Source organism: Lepidochelys kempii, chromosome 2 (genome assembly GCF_965140265.1).
Source record: "Lepidochelys kempii isolate rLepKem1 chromosome 2, rLepKem1.hap2, whole genome shotgun sequence".
NCBI classification, from domain to species: domain Eukaryota; kingdom Metazoa; phylum Chordata; order Testudines; family Cheloniidae; genus Lepidochelys; species Lepidochelys kempii.
Genome location: NC_133257.1, coordinates 123,710,872 through 123,729,738, shown reverse-complemented (window position 1 = coordinate 123,729,738; position 18,867 = coordinate 123,710,872). Strand labels below are relative to the sequence as shown.

Genomic DNA, 18,867 nt, shown 5'->3' with positions numbered 1-18,867 from the left:
CTAAGGGTACTTAGCACCTTTCAAGATTGGGCCACAGATACACAAAGTAGTTGAAAATATTAAAGGGAAATTTTGGCAGGCATGCAAACTACTTTAATTATATTAGAGGTTTCTAAGGAAGCCTTGCAAAAGATGGTTATTGCTTTAAAAACAAACTGGTGCTAGCTACTTTAAAAAAAGAGAGAGAGGGGGAGAAAAATCATACCGCCCCTCCCATTTAGTTTAACTAGTAGGAACGCCCAGAAACTCTGAGCAATACATAGAATATAAACACCAGATAAATCTGTATCTGTGACAAATCAGTTCAGCTGCACATAGTTTGACGAATACACACATTTTGCTTTTGTTTTGTTAGGTTTTTTTTTTTTTGCGAAATTGTACTTTTTATTGCTCCGTGTATTTTCTTGTGCTGTGCTGTTCTTCAGAGAAGCATAGACATGGATTTCAGGACAGGTGCTAACAAGACAAGTAAGTTCAAAGATGACATTAAATAATCTCTTCGCTGAATGGCTGAGTATGAAATTATATATACATATAAATTTAAAAAATCAGAATAAAGTTTGTTTAGGTAACCAATTTAAAAAGTGAGTCAGTCTTTGATATGACTTTAGCTATACACAGGGAAATGGAACTATCACTGCATAGCCTTCTCTGGGAAAGAATACAAATATGGATCTGTTTCATACCCCTTAGAGGTCAATGGAAAGACTCCAGCTGACTTCAGTGAGTTTAGAATCATGCCTTTAATTGTCTGATTTATAGCTGTCTGATGTGATACAATGAAATGATGAGGAAGAAGAGAATGTAGAAGAGGGATGACTACATTTCCATGACAGAGTTTGATATATTATTTGTTCATGCCAAAAAGGCGGTGGGAGGGGGAAGCTGGTAACTAGCAGTGTTTTTGTGTCTGAAGAAAGGATAGTAAAAATTAGAGGTGTTTTTTGTAAAGCTATTACATGCTTGATATGTTGAGGCAAAACCAAACAATTTCTACCCCTCTTTCCCAAAGTAGTGTTCAGTTCATTAGGATGTTAAACTTTACTGCTTATAGAAGAGAACAAATAAGCATTAAGTCTCTACTTATACTCTGCATCTTTGCTTTCTCTCCTGACATTCATTCTCTTTAGTTGTCTAGTGGTTAATCATATTTAAAAGAAAAAATCAGGAGTGTTTCAGAAGATAATGCCGTACAGCAGCCCATTCCACACTAACGATCACATTCAAAATATGTACTGAGAAAATATCCCGTAAACTCGGAGGCATAGTTTCTGTGGCTGATTCTGGTGGCATTTGCACCAGTGCAAATTGGGAGTAGCTTCTGTGAACTCAATGTAGTTGCACTGGTATAAAATGGGTATAAGAAGAAAGCTATCTTCTCAAAATACATCTAGAGTATATAGAGCTTAATCCTCTATTACCAAAACAAAAAGATAGTCCTTGCCCCAATATTGGTGTAAATGATGGAGAGATAACACAGAAAAGCAAATGGGTCAGACTTTTGAACTGCTTTGCTTTGACTTGTATCAAAAGGACAGTCCTAGTTTAAGCGAATGGAATCCCATTAATATTTTCTTATTCATTAGAGAGAACAGTTAAGTTCTGTGGAGGATTCAGTAGCAGAACACAGTGATCTTTTATCATTTTACATTAGCATAAAGAAAAACAAGAGGGTGTTTTATTATTTAATTAAGTTACAATGAAGATTTGATTTTACCTGTGTTGAAACAGTTATTCCGACTGAAAGTATGCATGCTATTTTCTCATTATGTCTAATATTTGCTTTTTAAACACTGCAAATTCTGCAATTATTGGAGTCCTGGTATCACCTAAAATACTGTATGTATAGGAATTATCAAGGGAATACTACAGATATTGAAGTTATATAAATTGCTAATACTTATTTTAGTTAACTAGAACAATTGGTGCATTTCCATCATCAGTAAAATTGGCACGTTGTTAGACACCCACTGGAAAATATGTTATCTTTGTAGTTATTGGTAAGAAAAGGTGGGTGAAGTAATATCTGTCATTGGACCAGATTTTGTTGGTGAGAGAGAGAGCTTACACAGAGCTCTTCTTCAGGTCTTGGAAACTGAGGCTATGTCTACATTAGCACTTTTGTTGGTAAAATATTTATCAGTCAGGGATGTGAAAAAACCACACCCCTGACTGACATAAGCTTCACCAACAGAAGTGCTGGCATGGAAAGTGCTATGTTGGTGGAAGACGCTCTCTCGCTGATATAGCTACCACTGCTTGTTGGGGGTGGTTAGTTGTGCCAACTTCACCTTGAAATGTGCTAATTACTTACGCTAAACTATCTTTTCCAGCTTGTATTGAGCTGTGGCACTCTGAGTAAGTTTTCCAGACCTGAAGAGCTCTGTGTAAGCTGGAAAGCTTGTGTCTCTCACCAACAGAACTTGGTCCAATAAAAGATATTACCTCACCCACCTTGTCTCTCTAATATCCTGGGATCGACGGTGGCTAGAACACTGCATAGTTACTGAGCAGTCAATTGTACAAGTAAAATTATGTCTGCTACTTTTAGTCTTTAGGCTGTGGTTTAAGTGAAAAAATATTTGACAAAATACAGATAGGTTTATATTTTATGAGTCTTCACTCAGGTGAGCCTTATGAGCCTTTCACATCATAAGACATTGGTAGTAACGGAGTAAGGAGTACAGTACTGGGCACAACCTTAATAGAGGCCTCATCCCAGCCTTCAGTTTTGCAGGTGCATTTTGAACACTTAAATTGTTAGCTGTTTACCTGGTAATGTCTAATTTTAGGCACAATAGTGCAGTTAGACATGTGACTGTTGTTTGTGCATGCAAAACAGCACTGCAAAATTAGAAGTTGTTCAAATATCAAGTCTTATAACTGTATTTGATGTAAGTACATTTTTTTGTTTAAATACGAAACATGGAATTAAAATAGTAACGAGAGTCTGCTTCTGAACTGAAAAGGAAAAACAAGAATTAAAAATTCCTTCCAGCATGACTGTAAATTACTGTCTGATGATTGTCCAGTCAGTGACTGTGTGCAGTCCAGCTCATATTAATTTGTTCCCTGTAGTCCCAATGACTAGTATGTATTGCCTTTGAGTGGAGGAAATTCCCATATCCATTTTAGGGACACTGTGTGTATGGGTCTCCACGGACTTCACCTGTTGACCTCTTTTTGCATGTAAACAACAGCATTTCAAAGTTGTATTTCTTGCCTTGGTTTTGCTGTTCTGGTTAAGCAAATGTCTGATTATTATTATTAATGTTGTCGTTTGAAACACATAACCAGAGAACACTGAGAGCAAAGGCGATCCAACATGTGTGAGCAAGAGCTGTGGTGCCCATTATGCCTATACCATACTGCACTAGGGCAATGAGAGAAAAGTGGTGTATTTGCTTCAATTATTTGTATCTTTAAAAAAAAAACCAAACATGGATCCTTGTATTTTATGCTCCCCTCAATTATTAACCCCAAATCACATCAAAGAAAATTAATTTAATAAAAGCCTAGGTAAATCAGTCATTTCATTCCAACAACCAAAATAAGAAAGCATCTCTGTCATAAATATAAAGGGAAGGGTAAACACCTTTAAATCCTTTCTGGGCAGAGAAAAAACCCTTTCACCTGTAAAGGGTTAAGAAGCTAAGATAACCTCGCTGGTACCTGACCAAAATAACCAATGAGGAGACAAGGTACTTTCAAAGCTGGAGTGGGGGCAGGGGGAACAAAGGGTTCTCTCTGTCTGTGTGATGCTTTTGCCGGGACCAGAGCAGGAATGCAAGTCAGAACTCCTGTAAAGAGTTAGTTAGCAATCTAGTTAGATATGCGTTAGATTCTGTTTTGTTTAAATGGCTGATAAAATAAGTTGTGCTGAATGGAATGTATATTCCTGTTTTGGTGTCTTTTTGTAACGTAAGGTTTAGCTTAGAGGGATTCTCTATGTTTTGAATCTGATTACCCTGGAAGGTATTTACCATCCTGATTTTACAGAGGTGATTCTTTTATTTTTTCTTTAATTAAAATTCTTCTTTTAAGAACCTAATTGCTTTTTCATTGTTCTTAAGATTTAAGGGTTTGGGTCTGTGTTCACCTATGCAAATTGGTGAGGATTTTTATCAAGCCTTCCCCAGAAAAGGGGGTGTAGGGTTTGGGAGGATTTTGAGGGGAAAGATGTTTCCAAGTGGGTTCTTTCCCTGTTATTTTTCTTAGATGCTTGGTGGTGGCAGCAATAAGGTCCAGGGACAAAAGGTAAAATAGTTTGTACCTTGGGGAAGTTTTTAACCTAAGCTGGTAAATATAAGCTTAGGGGGTTTTTCATGCAGGTCCCCCCATCTGTACCCTAGAGTTCAGAGTGGGGAAGGAACCTTGATAACCTCCTTTTATTAAACTAAACAGATGGCTATTTGATTAATATAAGGTTTGTTCTAATTTAATTGCCTCTCTGGATCGCTGTTTTAAGCATTAGCTCAGTCTGATAATTAAACACAGTCTAGGACTTAGCTTTTGTACTTTAAAAAGAATTAAATAAGTGCCTTAGCGCAGTGACAATTGTTAATTATGCTACAGCCAAAGTTGCTAAGCTATGGTGGCAGTTTACCTAAGTAAGATGTTAAATGTCAAATTAACTCCTGTGACACACCACATTGGCAATCAGAGATTTTTAAAATCCATCTCCAAGTCCAGATTCTTTCCAGAGTGTGTGCAGACAGAAGTCAAAAGAAAAGTTAGCTTTATAGTCAGATAAGTTAAATCATGTGGGCCTCCCTCCTTTTTTTCCCCCGGGCAAATTCCTTCATAAGTCAACTATTTTGTTTGGCTTGCACTGGCAAACTTTTGACATGAATCTTACCCTTGGGATGCACCATAAGGATTTAGATACTTTGGAAATGCTTTTTAGAGGTTCTGTTAGGAAAACCTCAGGAATAGGGGAAATGTGCTAGGTAAGCATCTGTCAGAATTTGAAATTAGGGTGACCAGAAGTAATAGCTTGAAGGGCTGTATGAAGCATTTGTCAAAGGAAGTTAAATGTTTGTTAAATGTTTAAAAAAATAGTAGGTGAATAGCTAGAGGCCACATTTTGATCGTTTCTCACGTTGATTAGCACATTATCCCACAAGTCATCCCCTTGTATCAAAGTCGGCCCCAAAAGATAAGCTGCCAGGATGATTTGGAAGGGTGTCCACCTCTATTCTATGTGTATTAGAAAGAGTAAATCTCTATGTTAATGTGCCATCCTTGACAGTAGTTAGGCAGAACAATATATTCATAGGGGGACAGATAAATCACACAGAAAGAGGGATTTAAAGAGACTTGTAAAGGGATCCATGGAACTCCTTGTCACCAGATATTATTGAACCCAACCCAAGTGGGGTTCAGAAAAGGATTAGATGTTTATAAGGATAATGAGAAAATCCAGTTTTATTAGATAGCATAAAATATAATGGATAAATGTTTCAGAGAATAATCCAGCCACTATATGATGGAGATTATTGTAGGAGGAAATTTCCTCTGGGCTTCTTGTACTTTCCTCTGATGCACCTGCTTATGACTGTGCCAGATACTGCAAGCCAATACAAGTTTATGAATGGTTTATATATCATTGTGGGCCAAGCATTTTATGTAACTCAGGTGGGGAAGGGTTATCACAACTCCTGCAGGAACCAAAAATAGTGTGTGGCGGTGAGGGAATTAAGGTGAATCACTCAATTTGCTAATACTTCAAAGTACCACCCCTCTGGGGAGGCTTGTGTATACTTGTTCAAACTGGGTTTTCCAGAGATCAACAGAGAAGGGTTTATGATACAAAAAGGCTGCATTTAAATTTACTTAGGGTCTTCTTTCTGATCCAGTAAATAGACAGGATATTCTGTCAAATGGAGGCCCTACGCCTTGCAGAAGACTTGGGCCTACTAGGGCCCCTACTGGGCTATGATGACTGACTGGACACTCCTTGGGTGGACCTTGGAGTGGGGATACAGGTGCAGTTACTCTGAAACCCTGACTCTGGCATCTGTCACAGACTGAATACTAGACTAGTGGATGGACTATGGTCTGATCTGGTCTGGCAATTCCTATATTGCAAATAATCCTTTAAAGCCATTTTCTTTTTTAAATCTGATGTCATTTTCCCAGATGAACAGGTCCATCTTGAACCTTCTCAGCTGAGAGAGAAACATATCTCTAGCTTTCAGGAAGAAGGCAAAGAGAAGGAAAAGGACACTAAATCTGAGAGACTTGTGGATAATTTTTCAAATATCTATGCATCAGGTAAGTATAATATGAAAAACCAAAACAACAGAACAACCAACCCTTTCAATAATTGTTCCTTTTGCTGGCAACAAATCCTGTCTGGTGTTTCTCTTGGGGCAATTCCCTGTTTCTAAACAGCCTGTTGTGGAGATGTGTCACATTTCAGCTTGATGACCACATTTTATATGACAAGTGGGGAAAGGTGGAGGACAATGAAGATGAAGTGTCTTCTCTTTTCTGTTCCCAGTCTCTCCCTCTCTACTCCTCATTCTCTCTAATCTTCATAAATCTGGTAACATATCTCCTAAATAAAGCCAGCAGGCAAAACTGATAGTAGAAGTTCCCCCCCTTTTTTCCTCCCTCCACCAGATTGAAAGGCCAAGAACCAGCAATTCCCCCCCACCCACGGGTTGCCAACTTCCTAATTGCACAAAACTGAACACCCTAGCCCCACCCCTTCCCTGAGGCCCCCCACCTTTCCCCTAGGGCCCGCCCCCCACTTCCTCCCCCTCCCTGATGGCTTGCTCTCCCCCACCCTCACTCACTTTCACTGTGCTGGGGCAAGGGGTTGGAGTGTGGGAGGGGGTGAGGGCTCTAACTAGGGGTGCAGGCTCTGGGGTGGGGCCAGAAATGAGGGGTTCAGGGTGCGGGAGGGGGCTCCAGGCTGGGGCAGGGGGTTGGGGTTCAGGAGGGGCTATGTGCTCTGGGCTGCAGGTGCAGGCTCTGTGGTGGAGCCAGGGATGAGGGGTTGGGGGTGCAGGAGGGGGCTTTGAGTTTGGGGGGTGCTCAGGGCTGTGGCGGGTGGTGGGTGGACTTGGGGTTAGGGCACGGGTTTACTTCGGAAAGCTCCCAGTCAGCAGCACAGCAGGGCTAAGGCAGGTTCCCTGCCTATCCTGACTCCACGCTGGGCCCTGGAAGTGGCCAGCAGGTCTGGCTTCTAGGCGGTGGAGCCAGGACGCTCTGCACGCTGCTCTCACCCACAGGCTCTGCCCCCTCAGCCGGTGCTCGGGCCAGGGGCAGCGCGTGGTGCTAGAACACTTAGGAACTAGCCTGCCTTAGACCTGCAGCACCAGCAACTGGAGTTTTAACAGCCTGATCGGTGGTGCTGACCGGAGCTGCCAGGGTCCCTTTGTGACCAGGTGTTCCTGTTGAAAACTAGATGCCTGGCAACCCTACCACACACACATGCACCCTGAGGAGGAACCAAGGGTTCCTGTAGCCCCCACCCATAGATCAAAGGAGGGGTAGCTAAGCCACTAGGATTTTTGCCCATGCTCAATGAATCATAGAATATCAGGGTTGGAAGGGACCTCAGGAGGTCAGCTAGTCCAACCCCCTGCTCAAAGCAGGACCAATCCCCAATTTTTGCCCCATATCCCTAAATGGCCCCCTCAAGGATTGAACTCACAACCCTGGGTTTAGCAGGCCAAAGCTCAAACCACTGGGCTATCCCTCCCATGAAGACCCAGGAGTTTCTCTCTTCCTGCTTCACAGGCCACTGAGTACAAGGGAATGGGTTCAAGGGGTATTTTCATCATGGTGGTGAGGCAGAGACCCAAGGATTTATGGATGATCTTGCCCCTGCTTTCCAGGGGGAAGAGAATGAGGGAAATGTTGATCCTATCAGTTGCATTGTCACTAGCAGACTGTGAGGGAGTTGTGGTCTTCTGGATCTGAGAATGAAACTGAAAACAGTAACATAGTAAATCTCCTTTCTGTACCAGTAGGAAATCATCCCTGCCCTTCTAGCCTCTTCCAATCCAAATTGGCCCTTCAAGGTCTTGTTAGAGAGCTGGGTCACTGAGCAAAATGTCTGTTTTCCCACTATCTGCATCTATGTGCTGAGCTCCACACACGAAAGGTGCTATAGAAGTGCAACATACCGTGAATGCTACAAAAGGGTTAATGTGCTAAGCTCTTATATGATAATAGTAGGGATATGTAATATGGTAATGGGTATGTGCATTTAAGGGCTGAGCTTCCTAGAAAAAAAAGTCTGGGTGGGGCGCTCCCTAGAAGTTCATGTTGTTGTTGTTATGCACAGTCAGTTGGAAATGGTCACTGAATAAAGCAGAACTTTCCCAAGCACCTTATGCACTTAAGCTCACATCCTCAAAGGTATTTAAGAGCTTAACTTCTACTGATTTTCCAGTGCGGTGAGGATTCACTTCCTCAAAACAAACAATTAAGACTTCTGTAATTTCAGTGGCAATTAATTTCTTAAATACCTTGGAGGATCTGGGTCTGAATGCTCACTGAACACCACAACGTGTTACAACGATGGAAGCAACTAGATCTGAGCATGTTCAGTGGGAACTGGATATTCCCAGAAGCCTATGCAGGGTGAGGCTGAACAGAGCATTTGTGAAGTCAATAAAAGCAGTGTCTCCAACCAACCTGACTCCTGAGTACTTGTTAACATTACACTGATGTTCCCTTGATTTCTTCCTAGACTTGTTGCCTGCTAGGAATGGTGAGGAATTGACAGATCAGTTCCTGCTTGAAGTGGTAGAAATTCTCCTGAATTATATTAAAAAAACCTATGATGGGAACAGTAAAGTTCTGGACTTTCATCACCCTCATCAGCTTCTGGAAGGCTTGGAAGGGTTCAGCTTGGAGCTGCGTGATCAGCCAGAGCCTTTGGAACAGATACTTGTTGACTGTAGGGATGCCTTAAAATACGGAGTTAAAACAGGTAACATAGTGTCCCCCACAGCAAAAATGTATCTGTCTCATATCTTTACAGGCATATAAAGCATTGTTTAGGGATCTGATATTTCTCCATACTGGAATCTATTTGTCCAGGACTCTTAGTTTTGCCGGATTCGTATAACTCCTTAAATATTTTTTTCCTTACCCTGCATTTCCAGTGGGGGGTGGGAGGGTGCGTATTGTTCTGTTCTCAACTTGTTTTGATACAGTAAGAAACAAGGGGAGGGGGTTAACTTCCTCAAGAGAACCAGTTAACACTTTCATGAATTATTCACTAATGTAATTCTTTATTTAAATAATTTAATGTAATTATTCATTAAAGAGGGTTATGTACAGGAACTGACAACATTTTAGACAGGGCTGAATATTTTTGTTTGTTTTTCTGTTCTCTTTCCCCTTTGCAGTGCATGACACTAGGGAGGTTTCTAAAATATTTAGACAATTTTTCCAACCGTGTACATTTATTTTTAACACTTTTTTAGATGTGAATTGACTTGGCATGTACAGAGGTTTAAGGGATAGCACATTGAGTTCAAAAATATCCTCAGATTTAGAGACAGTTGGTTCAGAATAGTAAAAGGGTTTTGATCACAAATGGAAAAATGCTCTAAAGCACATAAATCTTATTGACCTACATGCTTTTGAAAATGTTACCCACATCCCAATATAAGGGACCAGTTGTCTTGAATTATTTGAATTCTGGTGTTAGTAGAAAGTAAGCTACTTAACTGGGAAATGTAGTTTGTTTAATTTGCTCAATAAAGACTTGAATGTCCTATGTTTAACTTCAGACCCATTTTTAAGGAAGGCTTCTTTCCCCAACATTAACATAAAGAGACACTCTTATTCTCCATACTGATTTCACTATTCTTGTCAGCACAAGTTAACTGGGGACTGAGCTGAAGAACAATGTATTTCTGTCTCTTACACAAATTCTGGTTTATTTTTATTTCATTTTAGGACATCCTCGCTACTTCAACCAGCTCTCCAGTGGTCTTGACATTGTTGGACTAGCTGGTGAATGGCTGTCAGCTACTGCAAATACAAACATGTATGTACTGTAAATCCCAGTCTTTGGTTACAAGTTAATTACTAACAAAAGCCAGCCACTTTTTTACTACTTTTCTGGAATGCAAAGTACCTATTTGAAAACAAACAAGCACAAACTGCCCATTTTTGAAACAAGTGAGTGAACACCTGAATAAATAGTGTTGGCTATGTATCAGAGATCTATGCACTACAGACAACTGAGGTAGATATACCATGTTGCACAGCAAAGTGACAATGCCTGCACTGGATGTAAACTCACTGGTTGTTTTCAAGCAGAGCATACTGCAGACACCAGTCTTAAAACTATCAGCCAATTAATTTAACTTAAGAGCCCCTAATAATTATCCAGGCTTATTTTGGGATAAAACATCCACAGATGTACTGAGTAGAGGGAATAATATTGTTCACTTGCAAATGCAACTCCCCGGTTGCAAAACACATTAGCATTGAACAATGGGAACTCAAAATCACTAAATCCCTGTTAATGTTACAGAACTAGATTCAGTCCCAGGTTACAGCCACGTGACCAACGGTGCAAGGCCTCTGGTGTTGGAAAATTTCCGGAGCAGGACTTTAGGACACAGTCTGGACACATCCCCTGCTCCACTAGGGAGCTCATAGCTGACCAATATAGCCCCAAAATGACTGTTGAGGAGAGAACATGGCTAGGTCAACCAAAGGATGCACTGATTCTCTGCCACAGCCTCTACCAGAGGGGTTCCCAGGAAATCCCAACCGCAACTTAAAGCTGATTGATTCTATTAGAATTAAACAAAATATAACAAAATTTCAGAGCTGTCAGATTCTCACTAGAAGAATTTCTGAAATAAAACACAATGAAATTAAGTATATGCAGAATGTTCAGCATAACCATAACACAGCAAAATCTTCCTTTTTTTTTGTGAAACTTGTTCATTTTGGCCATTCAGTCCTTCATTTTGGCACATGCTGCCATATTTTCAAAGGGACCTCAAACCAGACTTCTGGATTGGCATGTACAATTCTGTTCCCTCAAATATTTTTGGCACACCCAAGACATCTTAGTGAACACAAAACCTTAAATTGGCACTTGCATAATGGGTAATTAGATGCTCAACTCCCTGGTTTATAAATGTAAATACATGGATTGAGCATGCTAAATGTTGGGAGTGGAAAGCATGGACAAAGCTTTTAGTGCATCAAGTTGCAACTGCACACTAAGAAGTGGTTTTTGGAAAATTTGATTCATATACTTCCAAGATTTTCAACCTGGACATTTGGCCATGTTTTCCAATAAAATAAGACTTTGTAACAATTATAGTGAACTTTTAAAACTCTAATTTGTTTTATTTTTGTTGTATCATTTAATAATCCTAGTAAGAATTTTGTATATTACTCTGCAAGGAGTGTAAATGATTAAGGGTGAGTGTTTGAGATAAAGGAAGGTAGAGAGAGAGAGAGAAACTTGGCTTAGAAAATGAATTTGAGAACTGGATACTTCCTGGAAGAGATAAAGGATCTAGTGGAGTTGACTGAAATATATATCTATTTGCCACAGTGAATTCTGAAAAATTCTACCCCCTACCCCCACCATCACAAATTTTCTGTGGGTGGAGGAAGGGGGGGAAGTTTAGGTTTTTTTTCAACAAAAATCAATACCCCCAAATAAAAATCTGTTAAAAAATGGTTTTGGTTTTAAAAAGCAACACCAGTTTTCAGCATATATATAAAAAAATCAGTTTCTATTTTTTTTACAATAATTTGGACCAAAATGAAAATTAATTTAGTTTGAAAAATCATTTTCGTGTAAAAAAAAAAAAGTTTTGACAAAAAAGTTTTGTTCAGCTTTGGGACCTAGGGGACAGTTTTTGAGAATGAGAGGTGGAAGCAGAGGCCTTCAGGGGATTATTGAAGATGATTTATCTGTGGAGAATATGTGGAGTAGATTGTGTGGTCTTGATAGACAGGAGAGGTTGAAAAGCACTAGGTTTAAGCCATAAAGTGCATGTACTTACTGAAAAGACATCACAAAGCCAAAGGGGGAGCACCTCATGGAGACTGACTGTAGGGAGGTTAGAAAGGAAGAATGGAGGTGGTAGAGTTAGCCAATGTACCTTTCATGTGCCTAAAACCAAATGTCCTACACTCATACATTCTAAGGGATGCAGCTCAGTGCAGTTCATAATGTAATGAGGGAAAATAATCAAACTTTTATTTTCTGAAAGGACAACATTATTAAAGACACTGGAACAGAGACTAGTGTCCACAGAGATGAACAATGCACCTAAACAGCTTTCAGTCACACTGTATTTCTGTCTCTATTTCCCAAATAAAATGTCCTAGCAGATTTTTACTATCCACAAGAACATTGGAACACATCTCTGTGGAGAAATTTCAGAAGAACATGCATTGTATAACTCCTTAGGAAAGATTAGCTGGAGACAGTGTGCAGAATGACAGTTTTCAGAGTAACAGCTGTGTTAGTCTGTATTCGCAAAAAGAAAAGGAGTACTTGTGGCACCTTAGAGACTAACCCATTTATTTGAGCATGAGCTTTCGTGAGCTACAGCTCACTTCATCGGATGCATACCGTGGAAACTGCAGAAGACATTATATACTCACAGAGACCATGAAACAATACCTCCTCCCGCCCCACTGTCCTGCTGGTAATAGCTTATCTAAAGTGATCATCAAGTTGGGCCATTTCCAGCACAAACCCTGGATTTGTGTACTTCAGTCAGACTTGTTCGTGCATGGAGCATTGCACATGTTAAAAGTAGGCACGTAGAACTCTGACTGCAGTTTTAGTTTTGTTTGGTTTTTTTGGAAAGTGTAAACCCAGTTTTCTTTCACTCAAAGTAAATTCCTGCTGTTGTTTTCTATTACAACAAAGCTGGAGTGTTTATGGAGATGCTTGAGTGGAAACTGCATAGACAGCTGTGAGTAGTTTGGTAAAATTATCCTGGCTGGTTACTGCAGATGATAGTCTTTCCCTTGGACATTTTGAACTAAATTTAAGAGCTGTCAAAATTGGTTCAGTCAAAATTGTTTCTGTTTTAGCTGGAGGTCTAATAGGTCTATAGTGAATAGTGGAGCTACACCACCAGATTTTTTTTTTTTTTTTGTATTTTTTGTTTAAGCTTGTTAGGTAATTCAGTTTTTCCAGATAAAAATTGTGCCACTCCAAAATTAAGTCAGTTATAGCTTTTCCTCCCTTCCTTTGTATTTTTAAGAGTCATATAAATGCTCACATGAGTGACTAGGAAGTTTTGGGAATGCACTTCTTTTAAATTGGTTTGAAGTCATATATAAATTGTGCATTTGGGTGAGAGTGCATGAGTAATAAGCGGCCTTTGTGTCTCTCTCTAGTCCTTTGTCTGCTCTTGTAGCACTGGCTTCCTGACTGTCTGCACACAATCTGGTCGCTTTGGTTTGAGAGCCTTCTCCGACTCCATCTACAAATATTTTCCTTTAGCTCTCCACCACAGCAGCTCCCCAGTATCTAACAGGGCCATGATTTGGCTCTACATCTATACATGGTTCTGGGGAATCTTCTAAATGCTTTGTCTCACTCTGTGCTCAGGACATGACATTAGAAAGCACCCCTGAGATGTGCTGTAATAATAAACAGACAGTGTAACATAGTCTCATGTTATAGTTTCAAGCAAAATTCACTTGAGGAATGACCCTGAAATGTTAGAATATTTTAATCAGCTGAGCTGTGATTTTTTGGGCCATCCCAGTGCAAACAACAGATAAATCCCATGAAGTCAACAGTTACAGAAATGTAAGTGAGACAGAATCTAGAACACTGTTTCTAGATTCAGTGGGCACAATTAAAGACTCTACTTTCACCACCTCAGGTATCTACAGTAATCACAGTATCCTTCTGTGTTTGGCTTAGCAGGAAAACACAATTGCTGCAGAATGGCACATGCTGAGTGTTTAGTAACAGCCACTACATATTGCTTTCTAGAATTTGGGAACAACTTTAAATATGGCATTCCCCACTGATTTAAGGCAAATGTAGAAAAGATGGGTGTGTAAAATTATAGGTATTTCAGTTTCACACCACAGTAACATGCAGAATAACTTTATGAGAGACTTGAGGAGAACTGGCTCATATATTTACTTTTTAAATATAATCTCAGGGTAGATAAAATCTATCCTCTCTGAACATTTTCACATCCTAAATGTATAGTCAGATAATGGGTATTATGTGGGATGAGAAAGAAGAAGGTAATGGGGAAGAAAAAAGGAAAGGAGGCCGCTAGTCTAATCTCACCCCTTAGATCATTCCTAAATCAAGTTGTTGTCTCATTTCCTTTTGTGCCTCTTTTGTGTAATAGAAATACATTTCTGAAAACAGCCTGTTGCTATTTTTTTTAAAACATATTTTAGGTTTACATATGAAATAGCTCCAGTGTTCGTTGTCATGGAGGAGATCCTTCTCAAGAAAATGCATGAAATGGTTGGATGGGGAGAAATGGAAACAGATGGTATATTTTCTCCTGGTAAGTAGACAGGAAAATACCCTTGCCATGGGCCTGATCTGAAGTCCAAGCAAATCAGTGAGAGTCTTTCCATTAAGTTCACTCACTTTTGGATCAGGCTCCATATGAAAACTGCATTAGGTTTGTTTTAGGGATGAGCAAAGTAGCTCAGATAAAATAGGCAGCAACTTGAACCTTCCCTTTAATCTAAAAGCAAACTTGAACTGAACTTTTTTGCAGTTTGTAATAATATGGTTAAATTATTTAAAACACTATTTATAATTTCAAAATATTGTTAATAGCAATCATGTAAATAAAAAAATGACAGGATAAAGAAGAAGAAGGTTACTGCAATGTTATAGGACAGTGAAAACTTTCTCAGAATAAAAATCCACAAAGCTTCTCCGAATTCAATTTTACATCAAGCTAATTCTCAGAAAGCACCCTCTGGTACAGTGATGCAATAAGAATAGAGAAAGAAATGAACCTCTCAGAAATGAGAATTTGGACAATTCTGAATCAAGCTCCTTAATTCGATGAAGTGAGCTGTAGCTCACAAAAGCTTATGCTCAAATAAATTGGTTAGTCTCTAAGGTGCCACAAGTACTCCTTTTCTTTTTAATACCCTCTGTTTCTGTTCGGGACTAGGACACGGTGGGTTGGGGGAAAGAAAAGGAGACTTGCAATCAAATTTGCCTGACAAGCATGAATCTGAAAAGGTCCATCACACTGGGACGCCTAATGGTGAATCTCATCAAATCTGTGGAAGCCTGGAGAAGTGCACAAGGGATTAAATGGTGGGGAGAAAATTCTGTGGCCAAGATTTGACTGGTATTCTATACACATATCCTGCAGTCAAAATGGGCAGTCAGCTGGTGAATTGCAAATTGCTGGGTCATTAAGGAATCAAAATTAAGCCAATGGAGGTATGCTAATTCATACCAGTTGAGTATCTGGCCCTATGATGCAATGATGTAAAATTTAAATTCCCAGGAGGAATAAGCTATTCAATCCAAAGCAGAAATATTTGTTTCCTTTTCATGCTGTTAGGTGGGACCATATCAAACCTCTACAGTGTTCTTGTGGCTCGTTATAAGCGGTTTCCTGAGATTAAAACCAAAGGCATGGCAGCACTTCCACACATTGCACTGTTTGTTTCTGAACATGTAAGTACAGAATTATAGTATGTCTATGTAAAATAGCTTGGCTGTGCTAGATTCAGTACTGAATCTTGAAAATCAGTATTTAAATATTCAGACTACTGAAATATATGAGCTGGAAATGAAATGAAATACTTCTGGAGGAAGTTTGAGTGAGATTTTCAAAAGTGCCTACGTGATTTAGGAGCACCTGTCCCATTGCAAGTCATTAGTGCTTGTTTTTACATTCTAAGTCACACAGGCTCTTTTGAAAATCCCCTCTTGTGACTTTAGGCACAGCTCTGAGGAAGTGGTGTGGTGTAAGCTGCACCAGGACTAGCCCTGGAAATCACTGGGTTTGTCTACACAGCAATTAAAAAGCTCATATGTGGTGGAAGGGTCCCAGAGTTCGAGCTGCAACTCAAGCCCAAATTTAAAAATGTTGTTAAGATGATGTTTTTAAAAAAAAAGTGAATGGTACAGAGTTTAAGCGTAGAAGTTTCTGGTTGTCAGGGAATAATGTACACATTATCAAGGGGTACTGTCAAGGTTCCTTCCCCACTCTGAAATCTAGGGTACAGATGTGGGGACCTGCATGAAAAACCCCCTAAGCTTATTTTTACCAGCTTAGGTTAAAACTTGCGCAAGGTACAAACTGTTTTACCTTTTGTCCCTGGACCTTATTGCTGCCACCACCAAGCGTCTAACAAAAATAACAGGGAAAGAACTCCCTTGGAAACGTCTTTCCCCCCAAAATACCCCCAAGCCCTACACCCCCTTTCCTGGGGAAGGTTTGATAAAAATCCTCACCAATTGGCATAGGTGAACACAGACCCAAACCCTTGGATCTTAAGAACAATATAAAAACAATCAGGTTCTTAAAAGAAGAATTTTAATTAAAGAAAAAATAAAAGAATCACCTCTGTAAAATCAGGATGGTAAATACCTTCCAGGGTAATCAGATTCAAAACATAGAGAATCCCTCTAGGCAAAACCTTAAGTTACAAAAAGACACCAAAACAGGAATATACCTTCCATTCAGCACAACTTATTTTATCATCCGTTTAAACAAAACAGAATCTAACGCATATCTAACTAGATTGCTTACTAACTCTTTACAGGAATTCTGACCTGCATTCCTACTCTGGTTCCGGCAAAAGCAACACACAGACAGAGAGAACCCTTTGTTCCCCCCCTTCCAGCTTTGAAAGTATCTTGTCTCCTCATTGGTCATTTTGGTCAGGTGCCAGCGAGGTTATCTTAGCTTCTTAACCCTTTACAGGTGAAAAGATTTTTCCTCTGGCCAGGAGGAATTTAAAGGTGTTTACCCTTCCATTTATATTTATGACAGGTACGAAGTTCGGTTTAAGATCAGATGGCATAAGGAATACATGATCTGCAGTATCCCAGATTGGGGGTAAAAGGTTAACAGGTCAAAGTATAGACATTGAGATATGAGGGTATGTTGTTCATATAATGGCTATGTTCAGGTGTGGAGTATAATGAGTGGATATGATGATGAGGATGGATTGACCATCATTTGGTGAGATTTAACGTTCAGTGAGTTTCTGGTTCCAGTTCATATAGTCCAACCGAAAAAGTCTCTCGGTCCCTTTCTCGTAGTCGATGCACAATGTCGCTCTGGCTCACGCCTCCTGGTACTGTCTGTGGCCGATGATGTGTTCGACGTAAATGTCCCTGGACCATCAGATGGTGTCTGAGACCATGAGGCGCTGCATGAGCCGTGCGTAGCATCAACTGATCCCACAGGTCCGCAGCACACGCTCGTTGCAGGGGTCCCAGGCGCCCAGGGCTCTGACGATCAGGGCGCCCATCTGCACCTCGTAGCCCTTCGCTCTCAGGGTATCAGTCAGGGGAGCATACTTTTCCAACTTACGAGCTCGGGCTTCACAAAAGGCCAGGGTCCTGTTCTCAAAGGAGACCGTGATGTCGATGAGGATGATCTTTTTCTGGGCCTCGTTGGTGACAATGATGTCAGATCGCAGCTGGCTGTCGGTACCAGGGATGGCGCAGTTCATGGCGACCTCCCCCAGGCGTGGTTCGATGGCTTTCACCAGGCAGTTCTGGATGGCGTTGTGGCACACTACAATTAAACAGCCCTTCAAGCCCTAGTCATTTGGTATGGGCCAGCTGGGGGTGTCTAAGTGCAGTGTGGACATAGACATTGTGACTCAGAAATGTATCTCTCAGTCACAGTTCCTCCCCTGTTATCCTCTAGCTTTAGAAGAAGGGATAGTAATTTCCTGCTGACCTGCACCAGCAGTAATTTATCACGCTCCCTGCACTGGTACTTTGGGGTGATGGAGCCACGGCCTTACCTATTCCAACCCACTGCTTTTGGTGTGAGGATGGGCAAGTAACAGGACGAACACCACCCATTCACTGCTATGTGCATACACAAAGTTCAGATTTCACACCCAGGTGGTATCTGGAAGAAGTTCACTCCTTCCTACTCCCTTATGCAGGTGCATTGTACAAGTCACAATCTGGTCCTTGGAATTTTTTCCTCCATGTGTATAACTCAAAAACTGGCACTTTTCCAAGTGAAACTTTCTAGGGGTCTGATGATTGATATCAATGGAAGTGTTTCCATGGACCTCAGTGGGCTTTGGATTAGGCCTCGGGTGCCTACTCTTCCCTGATTAGTCTGCAGACAAATGTGCATATATACAATTTAAAAAGAAGAGTTTGAATATTGTCATTGTACATGCACAGTATGAAACTTCAGCTACATTTATATTTACACTATGGTTATGGAATTGAGGCATAATGTAAATGCAGAATATTGATGTTGGTTACTCAGGTGTGGCTTTGTGTTATTGAATTTGGAGTGTTCCACAGTTGCAAAAGTTGTTCACTCTGCTACTGTGGCAGTACAGAGTGAAATCAGTAGAGCTCTCAGTGCTTTTTAAAATCTCCTTCATTTTTCTCATAAAAATAATCTGTTACATGGATGTTAACAGAGGACAGTCTAGATTATTTTTAAACCTTTATTTAACAATGCAGAAATATTATGCAAAAAATGGGACATGTGAAATTCCAAATGCTATTTACCATTGTAGCTGTATGTTGGTTCAGATTTGTGTTTCCTATTTAATAGGAAACTTGAGGTCAGGCAGCAAAATAGTACAAAAATAACTCACTATTTACCCTGTAATTAAATATATTTACCATGCAGCCCATAACTTAAATAATCAATGATCATATAAGCACAT

The 18,867-nt window shown here is 40.1% G+C and overlaps 1 protein-coding gene across 1 annotated transcript in view; it reads left to right on the top strand.

Annotated features, from left to right (window-relative positions):
• The first annotated feature begins 437 nt into the window (after window positions 1-437).
• The window catches only part of LOC140905964 (glutamate decarboxylase 1-like), a 40,599-nt gene continuing 22,169 nt past the window's right edge, over window positions 438-18,867 (top strand). The window contains exons 1-6 of the mRNA XM_073329460.1: window positions 438-468; window positions 6,142-6,276; window positions 8,711-8,953; window positions 9,931-10,021; window positions 14,401-14,513; window positions 15,543-15,658. Coding sequence (XP_073185561.1) covers window positions 438-468; window positions 6,142-6,276; window positions 8,711-8,953; window positions 9,931-10,021; window positions 14,401-14,513; window positions 15,543-15,658 — 729 coding nt within the window. The remainder of the gene's footprint in view (window positions 469-6,141; window positions 6,277-8,710; window positions 8,954-9,930; window positions 10,022-14,400; window positions 14,514-15,542; window positions 15,659-18,867) is intronic.